Source organism: Puma concolor, chromosome C2 (genome assembly GCF_028749965.1).
Source record: "Puma concolor isolate L17-30 chromosome C2, mPumCon1.1.hap2, whole genome shotgun sequence".
Lineage (NCBI taxonomy): Eukaryota > Metazoa > Chordata > Mammalia > Carnivora > Felidae > Puma > Puma concolor.
Window position 1 is genome coordinate 26803469 of NC_141675.1, and position 24078 is coordinate 26827546.

The 24078-nt window shown below is 41.0% G+C and overlaps 1 protein-coding gene across 3 annotated transcripts in view; it reads left to right on the forward strand.

Annotated features, from left to right (window-relative positions):
- COL6A5 (collagen type VI alpha 5 chain) overlaps positions 1 to 3755 on the forward strand; it is a 134994-nt gene extending 131239 nt beyond the window's left edge. For all 3 annotated transcript variants that reach the window (XM_086674272.1, XM_086674273.1, XM_086674274.1), the window contains one exon: positions 2921 to 3755. In XM_086674272.1, the coding sequence (XP_086530398.1) occupies positions 2921 to 2940 (20 nt within the window). In that variant the 3' untranslated portion in view covers positions 2941 to 3755. The remainder of the gene's footprint in view (positions 1 to 2920) is intronic.
- Positions 3756 to 24078: the final 20323 nt, after the last annotated feature.

A 24078-nucleotide genomic window follows, 5' to 3' on the forward strand; every position in this document is an offset into this window, starting at 1 on the left:
CCTTTACAAATACCACCCCCCCACACACACACACACCTCACACAAGAAATGGCATATTTCTCAACCATTCTTTTTAAAGATTTTATTTTTAAGTAATCTCTACACCCAGTGTTGGACTCAAACTCACAACCCCAAGATCAAGAGTCACATGTTCTTCTGACTGAGCCAGCCAGGGGCCCCTTTCTCAGCCATTCTGAATCTGATTATGTGCTTTGCCCAGATGTAAACCCTGCTAGGGAGGCATGGGATAGGGGGTGGGTGTCAAACAAGGAGTCAAAATACTGGATCTACAGGCTTCCTTGAAGCCACATAAGGCTTCATGTCTTTCCCATCTTGTATGTGTTTGTGTTAAGGAAAATGCGTGTTGCTAGAAAAGAGGTATTTGAAGTCATGTTCGGACGTTCTGAATTCAGGTATACTCTAAATGGAGGATGGTAGGAGTGATGATAAGTTTCATTTAGTAATCTGGCCTCTTCCATTTCCCAAATCTTGGCAGAAGATGCATCTCTTCTTTCATTCATTTATTTATTTATTTGTTTATTTATTTATTATTTTTTTAATGTTTATTTATTTTTGAGAGAGATGCGTAGAGCGTGAGCAAGGGAGGGGCAGAGAGAGAGAGGGAGACACAGAATCAGAAGCAGGCTCCAGGCTCCAAGCTGTCAGCACAGAGCCCGACCTGGGGCTCAAACTCACAAACTGCGATATCGTGACCTGAGCTGAAGTCGGAAGCTTAATTCACTGAGCCACCCAGGGGCCCCAAAAGATGCATCGCTTCTAAGTGAGAAATCTGTGAGAACAAAGCAAAGCGTCTATACATGAAATGTTGATGGAGAGCGAGCATTGTTTCATTAGGCCAAAAAAATCATAGCCTTAATCATTTACCTATGAATGGAATCATAAATAAGACATCATCACACAATGAGGTGTTGATTGATTTTACTGTAAGGACCACTTCTGCCAATTAGGCTATCTGGGGATATGTCCCATAAAGTGAATGAGCTAAGTTGGAGCTTCAAAATTCTGAAGAAAAAATACGTAAAACAGATTATAATAAATATTATTATTTTATCAAAAAATATAGTAATAGGATACATGTCAAGTGTGCTGAATTTAACAATATTCGAATTTTCCAGCCATATTTTAGTTTCTCAAGTTAAACACCATACCCATAAATGAAGGAGTAACTGGTATTATTAATAGCCATTTGATAAGTTTAGTGAAGCGTTTTGGGGTACATTTTCCAGAAGTGAGAAAACGTCATTCAGTGACTGGGTAACATTCCTTTGTAAAACCTCTTGAGACGATGGGGTCATTTTGGACACATAAGTCAGAAACAATTCAAAGAACTATTTGCTATTGCTCTAATAAAACTCCTTCAAAACCCATCTGTGTAAACTATTTATCAGTGCTTAAATCTACAATAGTAAATATTAATAGAATTAATAGTAGACGTTGCCTCACTCTGACAATAAATTGTAGTAGCAGTAAGTAAAAATGATAGGGAAAAACTATGCCTCTCAATAAGAAATGCATGTCCAATAAAATTTTTACTTTTTTTGTGATAAAATTACCAAAATTTGAATATATATGCTGTTTTGATAAGTTGTGATGGTAATCCATCAGAAAAAAAATGTTAACACATAGAAGCTTATAGCCATATAAAATGAAAAATGTGCATTTAAATATATTTTTTTGCTGCAGAGGATTATTGTTAGGCAGACAATAAAAGGTTTTAAAGCATATAAATATGTTACAGTTAAATGAAATTCTATGGGGGAAGTGCAATGGAAATACACGTTTAAGGAGAAAAGTAAACACTACATAATATCTGCCTGTTAACTGTGAACATGTTTACATGTATTTTAAATAGATAATGGTGCTATCGAATCACTGTGATATTTAGAGTCTATATGGTGAGTTAAAAGAAAAATGTGGCAGTTTTATTTTTAAATATCAGTTTTTATGATATGTCACAAATTACACATCCTTTTCTAATACCTCAAATCCTAATGAAAAAATAATTAGATGTTAACTTTAAACTATGCAAGGCAAGAGTACATGATTGTTTTCCTTTGAGGCGGGTGTGTAAGCAAGTGTGTGAAGACAAGTAGGTGGGATCATCTCTCATATCCTGCCTTGGGCCAGGTTCCCCGGAGCTGACCCCGGGGTGAGGATTGGCATGCATGTGATTTATTGAGATAGCACTCACTGACAGGAGAAGCGGAAAGGGAATGGAGGAAGCAAGCAGGGAAAGAGTGGGAGGCAAACAAGGGTGTCATCTCGGGCCAAGTACCGTAGAGCACTTGGTCTTTGCAGGCACTCCGGCATGTTGAGTTAATGCTGCAGAGCATCCTGACCTGAAACAAAGAAGTTGGGCTTTCTTACTCCCTCCTGGATCATTGACTGGCCAAGGGTTGTCTTGGGAAGGGCTTTAAGCTCCAAGGCACTCATGCTGCATGTGATTAAAGCCATTCCAGTGGCTGGACAGCAGCCCTCCTAAGATGCTGGAAGCAAAAGCTCACATGGGGGTGGTCGGGAAGGAGGGGGAAAGAGGGATGGGAGGGGAAGGAATGTTGTCCTCCAAGTCAATGCTAAAAAAGATCAGAAGGATTCTGGGCAGAGTCCTAGCTCTGCACATTCCTTCTAGCCCTGAATCCATGATACCAGCCACTGAATGTGCTGAGTGTGGCATTTCAGATGATGAACGCACCAGCATTTTCCTAGGAGGAAGCCTATGTATAGTTCTACTTATATGTTGCTCATTTGTATCCATTATCACATTGCCCTTTTATTTTGACTACCGAAAATGGCAAAACAACGCGTGCTCATTTCATATGTGGCAAAAGAAGAGTCGAGAGGAACATTTTAAACAAATCCACTGACATTAAGAGCGAATTCATATTTTTATGTTTTGCAGATGGTGAGGCCCCAAGATGATCAGAGCAGGAAAGGAAGACAGCTCCGTTGGCAATGTGTGATTCCACGTGGTGCTAACTAGAAACTGTAAATCATCTGCTGGAAGGAGAATGGTGAGCGGCAGGAATTTCTCATGAAACCAATCAGCTAATGACGTGCTAAACTTGTTCTGTTTCGAATCGGAGAGGGAGACTTTTCGGAGTGAAGACATCAGCGAGCAGAACTGAGAAACTAGGAATGACTTCATTTCCTCCATGAATGGGGACAACCGACCAGGAAGAGTTAACTGAAGTTTTTCTTTGACAGCTCTTGTACGGTTTGGGCAGCCCTTCTGACGCTCTATCTGCCTAAAGACTTTCATTTTCATCACGTCTGCATCTCAAGTCGGACTGCTGAGTAAAAAGCGGAGTTAGAATTTACTAGGAGTGTCTTCTCTCTCTTCATAGAACTAGAAACCCACGTCCATCCTTCCGATTTCGTGCCACCCTCATGACCTGAGCGCCCTGTAAAACCTACCTGGCAGGCTGCTACCACCGTAGTCAAAGCCTGCTCTTTACCAGAACATTTAGAAAAGAATGGAATTCGTGAGAAAGAAAAAGAAAAGAATGGAACTCGTGAGAAAGAAAAAAAGTGAGATGAGGCTAATTTTGTGAGTGGTTGTTTTGTGCTGTGATCATTTGTTTTACATTTTAGCATGCTTTGCTTTGTATGTACTTGATTTTTGCTGGGAAAAACAATTGGGAAACGCATGAATATTCTATATGATCGGAGCTGTTCTTGGGAATTACAATGGAGCAAGAGACAAGTTCTAAAATAAAAGCAAGTCTGATCCGGAAGCTTGTTCTGTTCATTTTTATTTACCTGTAGGCTAACTCAGACCCATTGGAAGAGCAGTACAGGATTAGACATATTTGGAAAATGTATATATAATGTAAAATAAGCCAGTAGTGAATTCATTTTTTAAATCTTTCAGTTTGATCAAGGCAACTAGTAATTGCCAAGTGAGTATATTTTGTATATTTTAAAAGTAACTATGCTAATAGGGTGATCCCATTGGCAATTTTGTACTTTTCCCACATAATTTTCCTTAACAGTACTCTTGTCGTTGAATAATTTTCAAACAATCCAACCAATTCTAGGCTGCCGAAAATTTTAAAGTAGCCACACATTGGTCTCTGGGAAGTTCTAAAGCAAACTCGACTCTTCGGTAAACTAAAGTTCTGCTTTTCCCTAAGAATCCTGATCTGTGCGTGTGTCTATAAACGCATGCGGGAGGAATACATCAGATCCCTCAAGCTGAAAGTAACGTGGGTTCTCAAGAATGTGAAGCCAGAAGAACTCCCACTCTGCTGATGGAAGAGTAGATGGTCCCACCTTTGAACAGCAGGTTGGCAATATCTAGTTAGGTTGCTGATGCACATATCCTCCTGCCCAGCTGTCCCATTTCTAGGTCTCTATGCCTGTAGAACCTGTCACACATGTACACCCCAAAGCAAAAGAAAGCACTGGTTCACCAGAGCATTGTGTGTTTCAGTGAAGAGGTGAGGCCAACTGAATCGTCCTACGTGTGGCATATTGCTACATTACAGCTGCATGGATAAACAGTGGACAAATAACAAAGGTAATACTGAAACAAAATACGTTGCCGAAGGACACATTATGACATCATTTATACGACCTCTTAAAACCCGAGAGGCAACAAGGCCTACTGTTTATGAATGCCCACAACTGGAGTAAGAGCATATATGACACCACCTATGGAACACCAAATTTAAGACAGTAGTGATCTTTCAGTGAGGAGGGGTAAAGCAGAGGTCCAATTGCCATTAAAATGTGTTATTTCTTACACTAGGTATTGAAAAACTGGTGTTCTTTGTATTATTTTTACAGATTTTTGAAAGTCTGACACATTTCCATAATTTAAAAAAAATAAACTCAGTCGCAAAAATAAATGCAAAACTCAAATAAATCCTTATGCTACCTCCAGCATCGTGCTAAGAATTCTGAGGAATTTGGGAGTGCCTGGGTGGCTCAGTCAGTTAAACGGCCGACTGTTGATTGCGGCCCAGGTCATGATCTCACGGTTCGTGGATTTGAACACTGCGTTGGGCTCTGCACTAACAGCATGGAGCCTCCTTGAGATCCTCTCTCCCCCTCTCCCTGCCCCTCCCCTGCTTGTGCTCTCTCTCTCTCTCTCTCTCTCTCTAAAATAAATACACTTAAAAAAAAGGAAAAAAGGAAAAAGAACTGTGAGGAATTTAAAAGTATGTATAACTGTCCTTTCCCTTGATGAGTTTGCATTAAGTCAAGGTCACTAGAGCTGGGTAACCTACAACAATTGGAACACAAAGCACCAGGACCAGGGAAACTTGTCTGCATCCCAATGTATAAAATTAGTTTATGTTACCACTGACTGTGCATTCACTTTTCACATGAATTTTGTGTCTGAGTGGTCCCTTGAGGCTGAACAGCACAATTTGACGCAGGTAAGATGTAAGAGGGGTGACATAAAGTGACAATGTTTCACTGGAGGAACAATTACGCTGTAAATATAAGGAGCTTCTAAATAAGTGTATTATGTATTTTGGACAGTCCAGCCCCAAATATAATACTTGAGTGTGTGCTATGGGGACAAAGAAGTAGAGAACCGACAGCAGAGAATGACCACAGGATGATGAAAAATACTGTGCATAAATTCCGAGTAAGGCTGCTAAGTCAAGCCAGTAATTGCTTTGGAAATCAACGAAGGGGAAAAAAATCACTTGGGATTCCAATCATGGGAGAACACTTGAAGGAATAAAGGAGATTCACACCACATCTGTACTTACAGATCATGAATCCTCTCCTTCCACTTCCTTGAAGATAACAGTACAAAGTCCTTCCATGCCTTAAAAGACCCGGCAAAATCTGACCTTTACTCACCTTCCCAGCCCAATCTCTTCCCACTGCAAGGAACCTCTTTCCCTCAGCACCTCCTATTCATCTTTCTGCGCTGGCTGTCATCTGCTTGGGAGCGCCTTCCACAAACTTTCCAAAACAGGGCAAGGGGACACCCACCACACTGCATATTCTCCCAGTACTGGATCTCTTGCTCTAGGTCCTTGCCAGGAGGGTTACAGTCGTTATAAGTGTCTAATTCACTTATCCAAGTCCCCAAGAGGCACCCAAGTGTGCACCCCTAACTCGTCCATCACTGTACCCCCAACACCCAGGATGGTGCCTGGCCCTTAAGGGGCCAGGATTTGATGAATGAATAAACATATTCACCTTGAAAGATAAATATGGTTTGGTTGGATAGGTAGGAAGGGACTTGGCATGAACAATGAGAAGGGGAGAATAGCCAGCAAGGCCGGGGTGTGTGTGTATGAGCATTGATGTGAGTGGGGAAATGGGCAGTGTGTGAGCAGGGCTGAAAGGGGGTCAGTGTGACTGGACTGGAAATCTTGGAAATGGTGGAAGCTGAGGCCACAGCAGGTGTGGTGGGTTGCTGAAAAGCCTTTTCTTAAAATCTTTAACAAAAACCCAGAAAACTTAAAAAAAAAAAAATCTTGAACCATTCCACAATAGCCAGTCTATTTGAATATGGAGTGACCTGTCAACAAAATTACATGCTCCCCAAAAGGAACCATGGAACAGGCAGAAAGTACATACTTTCCTAGGGGTTCTGTGCAGAAATGACCCACAGCTGCGCACAGCAGCCTTACATGACATGGACAACGCATTGCAGAACAGCTGGTCGGAATTACAGATGACTAAGAATCCTGTGATATCTCTGGAAAACTTCATTTGACATCTTAAATCTGACTCGTAGGTCTTTTATCCGAGTGTGAGCAGCGGGGCTGAGAATTTGAATAACCACAGTTGAACCTTTGTGCAGCTCTTACTGGACTCTATAATTGAAACATCTTTCCATCTCTGACCCAAAGTCTGGAATTTTCTTTGGACTAAACATTTTCTCTAGCCCTCCATTGTCCACCTTGACAACCCTAGAGGATCTCATTTTGTAGCACATTTGGAACTTAGAGTAGGAGGTGCTCAGTAACTGGTTTTCTTTGTGCAGGGAAGGGATGAATGAATAAGCCTTACTTATCTTGCTAATCCTGGCTAATATCCTGTTGGCCTCCCTCACTTCTTCTTTCCAGCTTCTACTTTCCAAACTGAATTTGGACTGTGCGCTGAGAAAAATTCCTGTGACAGCTAGAAGCTCTCCTGCCCACAAATGCCGCCGATAAGGAAGTTCTCGCCTCCTGTGATGAGAACAACATCTGTGTGGGGGCCTGGCTCACAAGACGCCCGTTTGCAGTCTCTTGAAAGAGTATACACAACTCCAGGTTGCTGGGATATTATAGGAATAGACAGTAAATAGACTAGTAAACAGTATAAATCTTTTATCCTCTCCATTACCAGCACTTCTACAAAGTAAAAACGTTCTTTCTTCTGTTGCATAAATTGAGTTACAGGTGTCCTGTGTTTCGTGGTTTTGGAGGGGAGGCCACAATCCTAACTACTCAAGGTGTAGCTGATGGGCCGTGAGCCAGCAGCATCGATATCACCTGGGGGCCTGTAAGAAATGCAGACTTCATGGGCTCCCACCTGAAGTCATTTGGATGAGAACCTACATGTTAACATCTGCAGGTAATTCATATGCACATCTAAGTTCCCGAAGTGCTGACTTAGAATTCGCCTCCTTGAAGCTCTACAAGTGAGTAGATGCATTTTGCAGACTTTCAGCTCAGCTTGGCATCACACATGCCACCTACCAGATAGCATGCCTTATGCCAGAGATGGAGAATATGGAGATAAATAAAAGGTGACACATGCCTTGAGCACAGGGTCCGCTGGGAAGACTGACCCAGAAAGAGATCATTTCAATCCCACGTAGTCGTGCTGCGGTGAAGGTGTGCAGAGAGCACTGTGAGAAGACGGAGGAATCCTTATCCCAGACTGGGAACCCAGAGGTTTCTTCAAGAAGAGGTCCTTTGATTTGAATGAAAATCATTGGATACAATTTATCCGAGCAACGATCAGTAAGTACCTTCAAAAAGCAATCGTCTCGCCCAGGTCTTTGTTCTCAAAATAGGTTTTTGTTTAAACCATAAATCCTATTGTGTTCATGGCAAATGAGATTGACTGCATGGACCCTCGCTAACTTGAGGCTAGGAGACGGACGTAAAGAGGTTGGTACAGGCCAGCCATAGAGGACCTTGTGTGCCATGTTGGAGAGTTTAGATTCTACTCCAGAGGCACCAGAGGAGTGTAGTTAGAATTTATTATGGCTGGTACTGGCTGCTGAGGGAAGAGGAGATTGAAGGAAAGTCGAACTAATCACAGGGTAATCAGTTTTCCCGGCAAGAATGGACCGTGGTGAGGCACCTGGCTCAGTTGGTTAAGCTTCTGACTTCAGCTCAGGTCGTGATCTCACGGTACATGGTTCCAGCCCTGCGTCGGGCTCTTGTGCTGACAGCTCAGAGCCTGGAGCCTGCTTCAGATTCTGTGTCTCCCTCTCACTCTCTGCTCCTCCCCCACTCATGCTCTGTCTCTCAAGAATGAATAAATGTTAAAAAAAATTTTTTTAATAAAAAAAAAAGAATGGACCATGATGTTCAGGCTGGAGATGCGTGGACATAAAAGGGAAATATCTAAAAGGTACAATGAGTGGGACATGAAAATCCATTAGTTGAAGCAGAGGACAAGGGAGAGAACTAGGTATCTAGGCCAATGGTTCTCAAACTTGAGAATGCATGAGAATCCCCTGGAGGACACCATTCCCAAAGTTTCTCTTTCAGCAACTCTGGGGTGAGGCCTGAGAATGTGCATTTCTAGCAAGTTCTTAGCTGGTGTTGACACTGCTCAATCTGGGGCCATTCTTCCAGAACAACTGCTCTAGCGTAGCTCAGCGAGCCTCACTTTTGACAGCTCATTGGGAGGACCTGAGGAATTTTTTAAACTATTGAAGCCTGACGCTCCCAACAGGGATCCTGATTAAATTGGTATGAGGTCTCAGCCTAAACACTGGGCATTTTTAAAGCTCCAGGTGATTCTATTGTGCAGCTGAACACCAGCTAAGTACCACTTAATTATATTAGCAACCCAGGTTAAGGAGCCATTTTGGTGTTTGTTAAATTTACGATAACTTGGCATAATATTCCTATTTTCTTGTTCCCTCCAAATGCTTCATTTAGTGTGTCTTATAAGTAGGCAAGTAAATAGTTGATCCATCTGGAATATCAATATGATATATGATGATTACCACCTAAGAGGGCAGATAACTGAAAAGACCTAGTAGACATTATTTCCACACCCAAGGCAAGAGGAAGAGGGAAAAAACAAAACAAAACAAAGCAAAACAAAACCCACACGTGTTGAGTCCTTACTGTGTACCAGATGCTCTAATAAGTACATGATATACATTATTTCATTTAATGCTGATAACAAAAGAGAGAGTAAGATATTATCTCCGTTTTACAAATGGGGAAACTGAGACTCAGAAAGAGAGGGTTACACAAGGAAATGCAGGCTTTAGATCTGGGTCTGCTTAGTTCTTCCAAAGACCATATTCTTTTCACACATCGTGAGGGGAAGAGAAATTGGCTGTAAGGTACAGAGAAAAAAAATAGCCAGAGGTGCCGAACTCTAGTCCTAACTCTGTCCCTAACTAGTGGTGCCACTGTGAGTGAATCCCCATATCTCTGGGCCTTGATTTTCTCATCAATAAATGGGCATACAAACTAGTTCATTGGATAAAATGAGATAATGCTCTGCACAATGCCTGGCATATGGAAAATACTCAAATCATGTGAGCTGTTGTATCTTCCACTTCATTATCATCATTATCCATACCATCTTCCCTAACATTGCTGTAGTTTACAACTTCTGAGATGAAGAATTTGCTACTTTCTCAGGGCAGTTGGGTGGCTCAGTCGGTTAAGTGGCAGACTTTGCCGCAGGTCATGACCTTGCGGGTTCAGTTCACGGGGTCACGCTCTGTGCTGACAGCTCAGAGCCCGGAGCCTGCTTTAGATTCTGCATCTCCCTTTCTCTCTCTCTCTCTCTCTCTCTCTCTCTCTGCCCCTCCCCCACTCGTGCTCACACACTCTCTCTGTCAAAAACAAACATTTAAAAAATTTTTAAAAAAAAGTTGCTACTTTCTTTGGTATCAGCAGCAACTTTCTGAAACTAACCAGTGACCTCATCTTGAGAAGTGGTCTTTGCTTACAATCAGCCACTCCCTTCCTGTAACCCCCAGCCCCCACCCCCCAGCCCCACTCCTCATCCCCAGGATGTCCAGCCAGCTGTGGATGTTTGCTGCTCACCCACAGCTGGGACAGAGAGGTGTGGCAGTGTTTTGGTGACCTTTGCTGGAGCTCCGTTGGGTCTTGGGCGGCTGCTCTGTTCGGCCCCCTCTGCAGTGCCTGTGTGAGAGTCTCGTGCCAGACCTGCAGGATTTCTGTCCAGTGAACACATTTGCAGTGACAAATGGGTCCTATTCCACAGCTTCGATACTGATGATCTAGTTCTGTTATTTGACATCCCGTAAGCTTAAAGATGGTCCAGGACACAACTTGGAATCACGGAAAAAGTAAGATTTGTTCTGTCACGTACACTTATGTATGCCAGGCTTGTGGCTTAACTTACCGGAATCTGTATTTTTCTCATCTGTGAAATTGGTTTTGTGGGATTTGGCAGGTATAAAGTGCATGGTACAGTGCACTCACAGCAGCTCCTCAACAGAGGGGAAGCCAAGGAGCAGGGTCGTGTAGAACTTTGGAGAAGGCTGATCATGGCTTTATTAGGACTTTTACAAGAGATTTGCTGCCACTGTGACCTTCTGTCACTGTTTAAGTAGCAAATTTCTGCAACAGTTTCACTTCAGCATTTCCACTGGGTACATGTCTAAGGTTCTCTGGGACACAGGCTGGGATGTGACCTCAGGCACCTTCAGACTCACAACTACTCAATAGCAATGGCAGGGCAGAATCGATGGTGTTTCATTTTGTGTAAGCCTTCCAGAACTCACGACTGACTCGGCCTCACGCAAACATGGAGCGACTGTCCTCAGAGCTTCTGTCAATGTTTGCAACCTGCGTGGTTGGAAGGCTTTCCGACCGTTGGAACACATTTCCTGACCTCGGCATCTAAGTCTCTCACTTTGGCACTTATTCTTGGAGAATAAAATAACCAATAGTGAAAAACTACTAACTGACTTCTAATAGAGGTTAGAACAACTGTCAATTAAGCAGGGTTTTGGCATGAGTGCCACTAAGGGGATGGCCATGCCCACATAGGATCAAGCTCGCCTGGTCTCTACCAGAAAGCAGCTGGAGCTGATGTCCCAGAAATGTATGGACGTTTCCAGACACATGTTTCTCAAAGCAGGGTCTGGAAACCCCTTCCATCAGCCCTTGTTAAAATGAAGAGTTCCAGGCCCCCCTTCCTACCAAATTAGAATACCTGGGTGTTAACCCAGAATTTGCATTTGAATATATTCTTCGGGTAATTGTTAAACATATTATATTCTACTTTTCTCTTTTAATTTGAGTTGCTATAAAAGTATTACTTGCTCAAATTTTTAAGAAATCAAATAATATTAAAAGACATACTAAAAGACAACAATCACCTCCTCTCCCCTGCCCAGATCCATTTCCTAGAGGTTACCATATAAACTTTTATTGCTTTCTTCCTCTGATTTTTATCTTTTTGTTTCTAAATAGGAAGCTAATACTGCAATTTTATGTCCTTTTAATTTTAGACATCACCTGCTGACTTCTTATTATGACTGATGAATATTTAGGAATTTACTTAACATAATTATCCAGTGTCATCTTCTTGATATAGTCCCTTAAGTTTTCACTAAATCAAGAGTTAGGGTTACTATTAATGACTATGTAAAGATTACTTAATATTGAGCCAAGAAGAGACTATGAATATGTTCTCTTTTTTGTTCAACTTGTTTTATCTTGGAATTTCAGCCCTGTCAAACAACTGTCAATTTTATTTTCCAAATACTCAAAGTTGTCCCATATTTAGCATATTCTTTCCTTCACCCTGGAAGATGTCACTCCTAGAATACCCCACTCTGGGGCTCTTAATTCTGTTTTTCTTGTTAGATTCCTGTTACCTCGTTCCGTGTCTTCCTCTTTCTTAGTTTACTTGTTTATTTTGACAAAATATATCCTCCAGTAACTTCCCTAAGAAACAGCACTTGGAGATCTAATTTTTCAGTCCTTACATGCCCCCAGAGGTCTCTATTCTGCCTTCATATTTGGTTGATGGTTTGCACTGGGTTGAGCACTGTCTCCTGAAAATTCATGTCTACCTGATACCTCAGAATGCGACCTTATTTGGATACAGTGTTTTCACAGATATAATTAGTTAAGATGTGACTATATTGGATTAGAGCGGGCCCTAAATCCAATGATGGGTGTCCTTATAAGAAGGTCATGTGAAAACACAGAGACACCAGAGGACAGAAGGCCACATGATAACAAAGGCAGAGAGTAGAGTGATGCATCTACAAGCCAAGGAATGTTTGGGATTACTGACCATCACAGAAGCCAGGAGAGAAACAGGAAACATTCTCTCCCAGAGCCTCTAAAAGGAATCAGCCCTGCTGACACCTTGATTTTGGACTTCTGGTCTCCAAAACTGAGAGAATACATTTCTATTGTTTTAAGCCACCCAGTTGGCGGTGCTTTGTCATGACAGCTCTTGGAAAAGAATCCATGGTTTATCCATGTGTACAATTCTATGTTGAGCATAGAATTGAGTATAATTTGCCTCCAAATTATGACAGCTCTGCTCCATGGCATTGTAGCTTCCAGCGTTGGTTGGAGAAGTCAAAGAACACTTGAATGCCCATCTCTTTGTATTTGAAGTGCCCCTCCCACCATAAACTTTTAGGAGATTTCTGTATTCCTGGTGTCCTAAAATTCATAAATATCTACCTGACTGTGTTTCTCTTTTTATTGATTGAGCGGGGCACATTGGAGAACCTTTCCAATCTGGAAAGACAAGTTCTCAGTTCTGGGGAATTATCTTGTGGTTTTTGTCTTTGGAAATTCCTTCTCCTCTATTTGTTACTAGTTAAAATCTCCCAGATCGACCTTCCCAAATGTCTTATGCTGCTTCCCTATTTGCTTTTGTTCTACTTTCTTAGCTATTTCCTTGGCTCTGGGTCCTCTGTGTTCTCCGTGTTACTCTTTCTGTTTGTTTGAATATTTCTCATATTAGAAACTTAACCTCAACCGCCCAGTGATGCTTGGTGGCCTGTATTAAAGAGTGAGCAGTGACCAGCTGATTGGAAACTCTCTGTGAAGGAGAAGCTTGCTAACCAGCTCTGGAGAAAGGAAAGAACTAAGGCCCCAACCATTTTGCCTGAAAGATCTCGGTCCCTCCCACAGTGGCTTTGTGCTCCTCCACATCTTTTGCTGTATCTGCTGCTTTAAATTTTAAGCTTTTCCAAGGTTCTGAGAGAAGAATCAAATTATGTCTTGTATGTCCCTCTCGGACACCCATAGCTTATAGCTTTCTGCACTCTGCTAAGGAAGTCACCACTCTCTTGGAGAGATTGCTCTCTTTAAAAAAAAAAAAGTGTGAGTTCTCAGTTGTGGCTGAATATCCTTTAATTCTCTTTGTCCCTGTGCATTAATATTCTTTTGGTTGTTGTCATCGAAAGGGCTTTCAAGAAGAGGTAGAGATGTGTCATCATCCACCATGTTGCCCAAGAAGTTTCCTTTATTCTCCAATGCACAACACGCTGCAACTATTTCTATCACAACCCTCTGTTTAGTGAGAAACCTCCAGTTAAATGAGAACGCTGGCACTGGAATTTCAAAGAGGGCTAGACCCTAGTTCTGACATGTACGACACACTTAATGTTTCTGATACTCCTTGTCTTTAAAGGGAGGTGAAAATATCCACCTATGAATAATCAGTGCTAGTGCACACTGTTCGTGATTTCTGCTTCACGGAGTATTTAGGGTTGATTTGATCACAAGGAGGAAGAAAGTCACAAACAGTTGAGGCGAATTTCTGTAATCCCTGTGTGCTGTCAGCATTTTGCCCAATGGTGTGGAATAACCGTGATGTTGGGAATGATCATTTCACTAACTTAACAGAATCATCCTGTTTGAGAAGTGTCCTGATGGACAACCATCCTCAAAGATAACTCACAAACTGTTACACTGGAGAAGAAAGGAAGAAAAATACCAGTAAAAATTGCAAGCTCTCTCTTCCTTTGGTCAGACTGTGACTTCTCCACAAGAATAGAGCTGTTCAGAAATCAGTCTTTCCCAGAGTTTCCAGATACAGTTTATCTTTTTCAAAACTGAATTGTAAAATCCCTCAGGAAGTAGAAAGCATTAGCTTAGAGCCAGGGTTCAGAAAGATAGTAACAAATTATTCATGGCTCAAGAAAAGAGTTTTCACAAAATGTGTTGAATAGTTGTATTTGAAATATTAACAAATGTTCTGAAATTCCCAAATGTAGCTTCAGACTGACTGATTTGCTCAAATTTTGGGTACTGCTCAATTAAATATTATCTCTCCAACTGCCAACAAACTCTTACTTCTGAAAAGTAGAATAGTTATACTATGAATGTCTGAAAGGCATATTTGGAAATATTTTCATTATTTCTTGCTGCAAAAGATAACCTTATATTTTCTTTTTGAACTGTTTTCTGATTATAAAAATAATGTGTCCATGGTAGAAAACTTCAAAAATATAATTTGCAATACAACCTGGCCTTATAAAGCTTATTTCAATTTTCATCAAAAGTATTAAATGTGTGGGGTGCCTGGGTGGCTCAGCTGGTTAAGCGTCTGGCTTTGGCTCAGGTCATGATCTCGTGGTTCGTGAGTTTGAGCCCCGCTTCAGGCTCTGTGCTGACAGCTCAGAGCCTGGAGCCTGCTTTGGATTCTGTGTCTCCCTCTCTGTGTCTGCCTTTCCCCTCTTTGCATTCTCTTTCTCAAAAATAAATATTAAAAACAATTTTTAAGTATTAAATTTGTATTTAGACTTCATAAAATTCAAGGTTTAAAAAATAGGGGAAAAAGTATATTGAGTGGAAGGGATGGATAGGTAGAGCACAGCAGATTTTTAGGGCAATGAAAATATTCTGTATGAGAGAAAGACAGATACCATATGTTTTTACTCTTATGTGGATCCTGAGAAACTTAACAGAAGACCATGGGGGAGGGGAAGGAAAAAAAAAAAAAAAGAGAGGGAGAGAGCCAAACCATAAGAGACTCTAAAAACTGAGAATAAACTGAGGGTTTATGGGTGGGTGGAAGGGAGGGGAGGGTGGGTGATGGGCATTGAGGAGGGCACCTGTTGGGATGAGCACTGGGTGTTGTATGGAAACCAATTTGACAATAAATTTCATATTAAAAAAAATTCTGTATGATACCTTAATGGTGGATCCATATGTATATACTTATCCAAAGCTATGGAATGTAGAATACCAACAGTGAACCGTGATGTCAACTATAGAGATGGGTGATTATAATGTGTCAATGTAGGTTCACCAATTGTAACAAATGTGCCACTCTATTAGGGGATGTTTATGATGAGGGAGGCTATCCCTCTGTAGAGGCAGGAGGTATATGGGAAATCTCTATACCTTCCCCTTAATTTTATTGTGAGCCTAAATCTATTTTTTAATGAAGTTTTAATAGGGAAAAAAAGTAGATCACAATATCCAAGTTGTTCCACACTTAAAAGGTTTCTAACATTTGTGTTCTTTTAAAATTGAAGTAATTAAAATTAAATGAAAATTTTATTTTCTCATTCTGACTAGCTATGTTTCAAGTGCTTGACAGCCACATGTGGCTACTGGCTAGCTACTTTATTAGACAGAACTAGATGGGTAGGTACATAGATACACAGATATAGGGATAGGGATATGAATATGCCACACATGAGCATTTTCCCATATCAATAAGTATTATTCCAGTACATGACTTTCAGTGATTACAAACTGTATCATTCTTCCTATGGGTATATGGCAAAATATACCTATTTAATTATAGGATACTGGACATGTGGTTTTTTGGTTTTGTTTTTTTTACTATTTTTTTCTATTTTTGCTTTATAAATTTGTACTATATTTATGATTATTTCCTTGTGATAGATTCCTAGAAATGGTATTACTAAGTTCAAGTGGAGTATTACTAAGTGTATTCATCAGGGTTCTCCAGAGCAACAGAACTAATAGGATATATATGGAAAGAGAGACTTATTTTAAGGAACTGGCTCATGCAAGTGAGCAGGCTGGCAAGACAAATACCTGCAGAGTTGGCCAGTAGACTAGAGACTCAAGGAAGTGCTACAGTTTGAGCCTCAAGGCAGTCTTCTGGTGGAAATCCCTCTTCTTCAAGAGAGGTCTTTTAAATTGAGGACTTGGACTAATTGGATGAGGCCCACCCACGTCATGGAGTAAATCTAGTTGACTCGAAGTCTGATTTAAATGTTAATCTCACCTACAATATAAATGCTCCTCACAGAAGCATACAATAATGTTTGAACAAACATCTCGGTACTGTGGCCTGGCCAAGATGACACATAAAATTAACCATCACAGGGGCACTTGGGTAGCTCAGCTGGTTAAGTGTCAGACTCTTGATTTTGGCTCAGGTCGTGATCTCACAGTTCGTGAGTTTGAGCCCCGCATGGGGCTCTGTACTGGCGGTGTGGAACCTGCTTGGGAATCTCTCTCTTTCCCTCTCTTTCTGCTCCACCCCTGCTCATGCTCTTTCTATCTCAAAATAAATAAACTTAAAAAAAAATAACCATCACATTAAATTTAGGTTCTTGAAACATATTATCAAATCATTTGTAATAGTTTATATTCTCATCTGCAATATACAAACTCATCGTATCACACCAATTAATATTATATTTTTTCTATTTTTACTAATTCTATATGCAAAAAGTTCTATGATTTTAGTTTATATAGTTTTGATTACTGTGAAACTAAATACTCTCTCATATATATTGACCATTTATGCTTCTGATTCTGTTATCTGCTAATTATTTTTCCTATCTTTTCTATGCAAAAAGCAATGAAAAAAATCACAAAGGAAAAAAAGTTTTATTCAATGCTACAAAAATTAAGAAAATCTGTATGGCGATCAAGGAAATGACAGACTGAGGAAGTTATTTGAGCAGATATGACATACTTAATGTTAAATCTCTACTCCCCAACAAGATTTTGAGAGATACTGAGCTTCTTTGCAGAGAAGGCATTTAAACCAAGACAAAGTGACTAATGTCAGAGATGCTCCCAAATGGATTCCTAAACTAAAAACCCCCTAAAATACACCAAAACGTGAGACTATTCTTATAATACCCCTTTTTCTAGCACTTGCCTTCTGTGCAAAGATTCATGTACATAACTGTGGTTATTTCCTGAAATATTGTTTTCACATGATTCTTTAGCACAAAATATTTCCAATATTAATAGCCAGCCACTCTTCTTTTTTTAATTTAATTAATTTTTTTTTTAATTTACATCCAAATTAGTTAGCATATTACTAGCCACTCTTCTATTCAACGTTTATTTATTTTTGGGACAGAGAGAGACAGAGCATGAACGGGGGAGGGGCAGAGAGAGAGGGAGACACAGAATCGGAAACAGGCTCCAGGCTCCGAGCCATCAGCCCAGAGCCTGACGCGGGGCTCGAACTCACGCACCACGAGATCGTGACCTGGCTGAAGTCGGACGCTTAACCGACTGCGCCACCCAGGCGCCCCTACTAGCCACTCTTCTAAACTCTTTGCAGACTCACTTAACTCTGGCAACTACCTTATGAAGTAGGTACTATTAAAATCTCCGTTTCAGAGATGAGAAAACTGGCACCCAGCAAGCCTAAATGATTTACTAGTCAATTACAGAGGCGACATTATTGGTGTTCGCTCATCTATTGTTTCCATCCAGTTGGCTAGCTATGTGTTGATTTATTCTCAAACTAATTCTCAGAAGGCTTTGGGATGACTCTCCCAACCATCCAAGAAAGACAGGTAAGAGCAAAGCTGAACATCACTTCAATGACCTGAGATGAGCCCCAAGAGGTAAAAGGGGGGAGGGGAAGGATCTTCTCAAATTAAAGAGTGGCGTCAACGGGCCTGAACTTCAAGGACTTCTTTCAAGTTACAGTGCAATTTTGATCAAGTCCCAAGAACCAACACCGAATTTCCTTTGTCAAGGAAATTGTGCAGAAAGAAAAGGAGGAAATTCTGGCAAAAACGATCTCAGATGGACAAAGACTGAAACAAAGAAGGAAGGTGGTGAAGGAGAGATGAAACCTTCAAATGTGAGCCCTTTCCACTCCGTAGTTCAGTGCATGCAAAGTTGTCCTAGATGGCAGGTTTCAAAAGGAAAGCTTCCATGCCTCCAATCTGACTTTTGAATGACAGCTCTGACTTGCCATGAGGTGAGCATTGGAGGGAATCACTCCATTTCTGGATAGTCAGTAAGCAAAAAACAAAAACATTTTACTAAAACTCAATGATAAAGCACCAAGAGAAAATAGACAAAATGCAAAGAATGTGCAATAGAAAAATGAACAGCATTATACTTAATGATAAGATGCTAGAACTAATTAATTTAACAGGCATTTGTCAAGTATCAACCAGGTCAGCCTTTACTAAGTGCTGGACATACCATTGTGAGCAAAATCAGGTAAGTTCTCAGATTTCATGAGGTTTACAGATAGGCAGGCAGTCATTCATCACACAACCACACGACTAAATCTGAATTTACAACTGTGGTGAGTGCAATGAAGTAAAGGAACATGATACAGGGAGAGAAAGTAATAGGGAGACTTGTCTGATCAAGATCTGGAGGGTTCATCATCTGGGCAGAAGTGATGAACTGAGATCTGAAGCATGAGCAGGTGAGCTGGAGAAAGAACAATGTGTGAGAAGACAGGGAATAGGGTACCTTCCCATTAAGGTCAGAAATGAACAGTAATGCTGTTAACACTACTATTATTTTTTTTTTAAGTTTATTTACTTATTCTGAGAAAGAAAGAGAGAGAGAGAAAAAACCAGCAGGGAAAGGACAGAGACAGAGAGAAAAGGAGACAGAGAGTCTGAAGCAGGCTCTGTGCTGACAGCAGAGAGCCTGATGCAGGGCCCAAACTCATGAACTGTGAGATCATGTTGTGAGGCAAAATTGGACACTCAACCGACTGAGCCACCCAAGTGCCCCAACACTACTATCATTAACTCCATTCAGGAAATACTAACAAATACAATGGGACAATAAAACAAAATGGGAAAGGAAGAGGCAAAATTGTTATTATTTTCAGATAATGTGGCTGTTTAGAAAATCCCCCCTAAAATGTAATTAAATGCCATTATATTGGAAAGGATGTTTGATAGGATAGTTGGTTATATACACATACAAGAATCTATATATTTTTAATATAGCTATAATGAGGGGGTAGTATTTACAACAAGAACAACAATGCAAAATACCTAGGCATAAGCATAACAAGAAATGTAGAAAAACTATAAAATTCCACTAAGCAATATCAGAGCAAAAGCAGATACGTGCCACATTCTCAAACACATAGAATATTTTTAAATATCATTTGTGCCCAAAGTATTATATAATTTAACATGTTGGAGAGGGTGGGCTTGGAACTTGAAAAATTGTTACAAATTTCATCTGGAAGAATGGGTGATTGGCTCTACTGTATACTGAAACATACCATGAAGCCATAATATTTTTTTTAATTTTTTTTTTAACGTTTATTTAGTTTTGAGACAGAGAGAGACAGAGCATCAACGGGGGAGGGTCAGAGAGAGGGAGACACAGAATCCGAAACAGGCTCCAGGCTCTGAGCCGTCAGCACAGAGCCCGACACGGGGCTCGAACTCACAGACTGCGAGATCATGACCTGAGCTGAAGTCGGATGCTTAACCGACCAAGCCACCCAGGCGCCCCCATAATATTTTTTAAATGGGTTCAAAAAGGCATAGGCAAATCAATGGAATGAAAGTTCCAGAAATAGACCTAAATAAATATAGAATTTTAGTGTACTATAATTTTTAATAACTTGACTGAATTCTATTGTTTGGATGTACAGTACAGGATAAGAAAGCTACCACTCCCTAATCCTTGGCTGTGTATGAAGGGACTATGATCATCTCAATTTGCCTGAAGCAGGTTTATGCCTGTTATCTTGGCATGATTATTAATAGTCTCTTCTTTCAATCTCAACACTGTCTCCTTGTGGATGATACATCATATGGTCACCCAAGTTATATATATTCTTTCTAATGTTTCCTAATTATAAAGAACACTTTAGTAAATATCCTAGCAGCTAACTCTTTATACTGAATTTGTATATGGCTCGATCAAAACATGTGCATATTTAAGCTTTTTAAAATATATACTGCCCTCCCTCCCAGAAGGGCTGTACCAATTTACACTCCCACGAGCAATTATGAGCACAGTCCTTTTTTCGCAAACCTTCACAACTCTGGTACTACTATTTATTTTTGAAGATTTTTGACAGTTCGATTAGCAAACTATTAAAGCAAATTCATTGCTTTAATATAGATTTATTTCATTACTATTGTGAGCGAATATTTGTATACATTAGTGTTCTTTCATTGCAAGCAACCAAAAGTAATTCTGGATGGATATTGGGAAGAATGCAGAGGAAAGACAGCAGGGACCCACAGAATTAATGGGAACCTAGAAGACCAGGCTTAGGAATGGTGGGGACACAGGCATCTCATGAGGTAAGGAAGCAGTCACGCCAGCAATGGACTCAATGAGAAAGGCATTACTGGGTCGGGGCTGCTCAGGAAACCAGTGTAAGAACAAAATGAAACCCCAACAACTTTGGTCTCTTTCTTCCTCCCTTAACATTCAAGTTCCAGTTGACCTGGGCCACATGCCTGCCCTCAGGCTGGGAATGGGCAGTGCCCTGATTACAATCCCACCGAATCATAGCTAGAGGGAAAGCGAGAACTTCTCAAGGGATATCAGAGTGTTGTTAGGATGGGGAAGTGGGCCCTGGGCACACAACCCCATAAATGACCGTGACCATTTTCTTCAATATTGGCTGTTCACTTCCCTTTCTGCGAACCATCTATGCATGTTCTTTGCCCATTTTTCTCCTGCAGTGTTTTTGTTGTTGTTGTTGTTTTGGGTTTTGTTGCCATACAAGAGATTTGCAAGGATTTTTAAAGCTGAACTGGGCCGCACTTTGCAGAAACCCCTTAAAGAGCTCTTCACTTTGTAATTCACAAAAGTTAACCGCCCCTCCTCCACAGGTTTTGTTGTTGGTTGGCTGTAGTACCTAACCCTCAAAATCACAGTGGTTTAAGTGATGATTTTAAGACCGGGCCCCCAAATTCTTTGACATCCTTCGCATTGGAAAGTGGGATCTATGTCCTGTGACCTTGAATCTCGGCTCTATGACCACTTGAGCAATAAATTTTGGCATAAGTGATATCGTGTCAGTTTCTGGACCCAAGCTTCAGAAAAGTCGGCTTTGACTCTCTGTCTCTTGAGACATTTGCTCTCAGAATCTAGATACTATTCCATGAGGATGGCAAATAGCGGAAAGGCTAGAATGCAGAGGAACTAGGGGGCCAGCAGCCAGCAGCCTCAGCTGAGCTTCAGCTGACACCCAGCCCTCACTTACCACCCATGTGAGTGACACATCTTGAAAACAGGTCCTCCAGCTCCCATTGGCCCTGCCCTAGCTGATGCCAAGTGGAGTAGGGGAGTACTGTCCCTCACAGCCCTATCCAGACTAGTCTAGTGAGTAAAATAAATAATGTTATTTTAAGCCTCTGAGTTCTGGAGTAGCTTGTTGCACAGCAAAAGGGAACTTGATGGAACATAGTACTTTAGACATTTATTTCTTGTTTGGGGTTTAGTACTGGTGTTACGGTTAGCAAGGAGCCTTCAGCATGGGAACTTTGAGATTTCAAGGATGCTTACTTCTTTCACCTTCTGATTCCACCCTCCTCTTATGGATTCAGTAGCTTTGTGAGGAAAGACTAAGTGAAAAAGTGAGCGGGGAAGGGATATGTGTTTGTTATGCTCTTTGGTCCGGGAAAACAAATAAACATCGCTTTCACTTGCTTTTCTATTGGCCAAAAGTGGCCATATGCCCACCTACAGATGCAAAGGAGTTTGTAAATTGTGGTTCTTGGCTTCCCAGTAAACACTTTACACTGTGAAAGGTGGAGCACAGATCTTTGGTGGAAAAACCAGCAGTCTGACACACTCACCTAGCAAGCAGATCAAACCATATTCTTCTTTGGACACCAACAAAATAAGAGAACCAAGATTGCCAGGAGGATCTCATTGTTCACTTTGTATAGCATATTTCCGGACAAAACGTGTGGGAACCGAAGCCTGGTGTCACACATTGTGTATAAACTAAATAGTAAAACCTATACTTTTCTGAGCTACATAAGTTGGCTTATGGAAAGGTGATTTCCAAATAAGGAATCAATCAAGGAAATGTAGAGGGAGACTACCCAGGAAAGAAAAACTGGTTTGGGTTGTATATTTTGGAGCACAACTGGTCACAAAGTAAGAAGCAGCTGGTCAGGGGTGCCCGGGTGGCTCGGTTGGTTAAGCATCGACTTCGACTCAGGTCATCATCTCATGGTTTGTGAGTTCGAGCCCTGCATCGGGCTCTGTGCTGATGGCTCGGAGCCTGGAGCCTGCTTCAGATTCTGTGTCTCCCTCTCTCTCTACCCCTTCCCCACTCACTTGCTCTCTCTGTCTCTGTCTCTGTCTCTCTCTCAACAATAAATAAACTTAAAACCAAAGCAGCAGGTCATAGAGAAGAGATGAAGGGAACAGTAGTTTGGGGCTTGGCTCTGCCACCAACTTCTGTGTCACCTTGCTTGCCCTCCCTGCTTCTCCACTTCCTCAGGTGAAAAAAGGAAGAGGTTGGACTAGACTATCTTGAAGTTTATTATTGTTTTCTTTATTCCTCACCTGTCAGGCTGAGCACAAATACAAAGAAAGCTGCTCTCCTGGAAATAATGGCATGATGTACACCTCTAATTGTTCATTATTATTCTCCCCTATTAAATGACCCACTCCTCAAGAAAGCTAGATTGGAAACTGTGGACTTTTCCACTTTTGCCTAGTGTTCGCTTAGCAACAACAGCAACAGAAACTTCTCTGAATCTTGGTAAGGATAAATAAAAAGAAATCTCTGAGGATTCTTTTCCAGGAACAGAAAATTACTCCCAGCTTGGAATTCATGGGAGCCCTCAGTGTCAGCAGGAGAATGTACCTGTGTCATTTCCTTCTCACCTCCCGAATTTTAACTTGAAGGAATCAGCTACAAAGGTGAGAAGGGCAGGAAGGGAGTTATGCAAGCAAGTTCTCATCTGTTCTCAAAGTTATAAGTAAGAAGAGATAATGCTCCGAGGCCCCGTTCTCAGCAAAACACTGACCAGATAAGCCCCAAGCTTATGTCATAGGAAATAAATCTTTGCCCCTTGGATGCATTTACTGAGTGCTCCATTTCTTTAGGAGAATTTTTATTTCATACATGGCCAATACTATTTTTCCCATCACTCCTGCAACTACTGTACAGAGGAATTTGGGGTTTGTCCCCAGAAACTGCATCCTCTGCAAATTGAAGGAATGCGTGTATAAATTTCTACAGCATGTGTGTGTGCGTGTGTGTGCATGTCTGTGTGTGTGTGCGTGTGTGTGCATGTCTGTGTGTGTGTGTGTGTGTGTGTGTGTGTGTTTGAGCATGTGTGTGTGGCGAATATGTATAATTCAGCACCAGGGATCCCAGAGGATGGGTGACTAATCACAATAAATCTGAACTTCTTCAGAGCTTTTGGGGAAAAGGGTGGGAGAAGAGAGTATCATGTCCAATGTTTAATAACAACAAACTCCAACACGAGAGACCTTGGAATGGAAACAATATACAAGAAGGGGTTAGCTTTCTGAGACTGTGGAGGAAAAATGCAAATTCTTTCTTACAAGGGCTTTCCTGAAATAAATCAAAAACTGAGATGTTTACATATTTATTCCATAACCTTTCTTAGAGAAAAATTATCAGTTGCAGTGATGTTAATTGCTCTTGTTCCAAAACAAAGGTCACTGAAGTTTTTAATTTGTTTATATTTCTTGGTCTTAATCCAGTCTA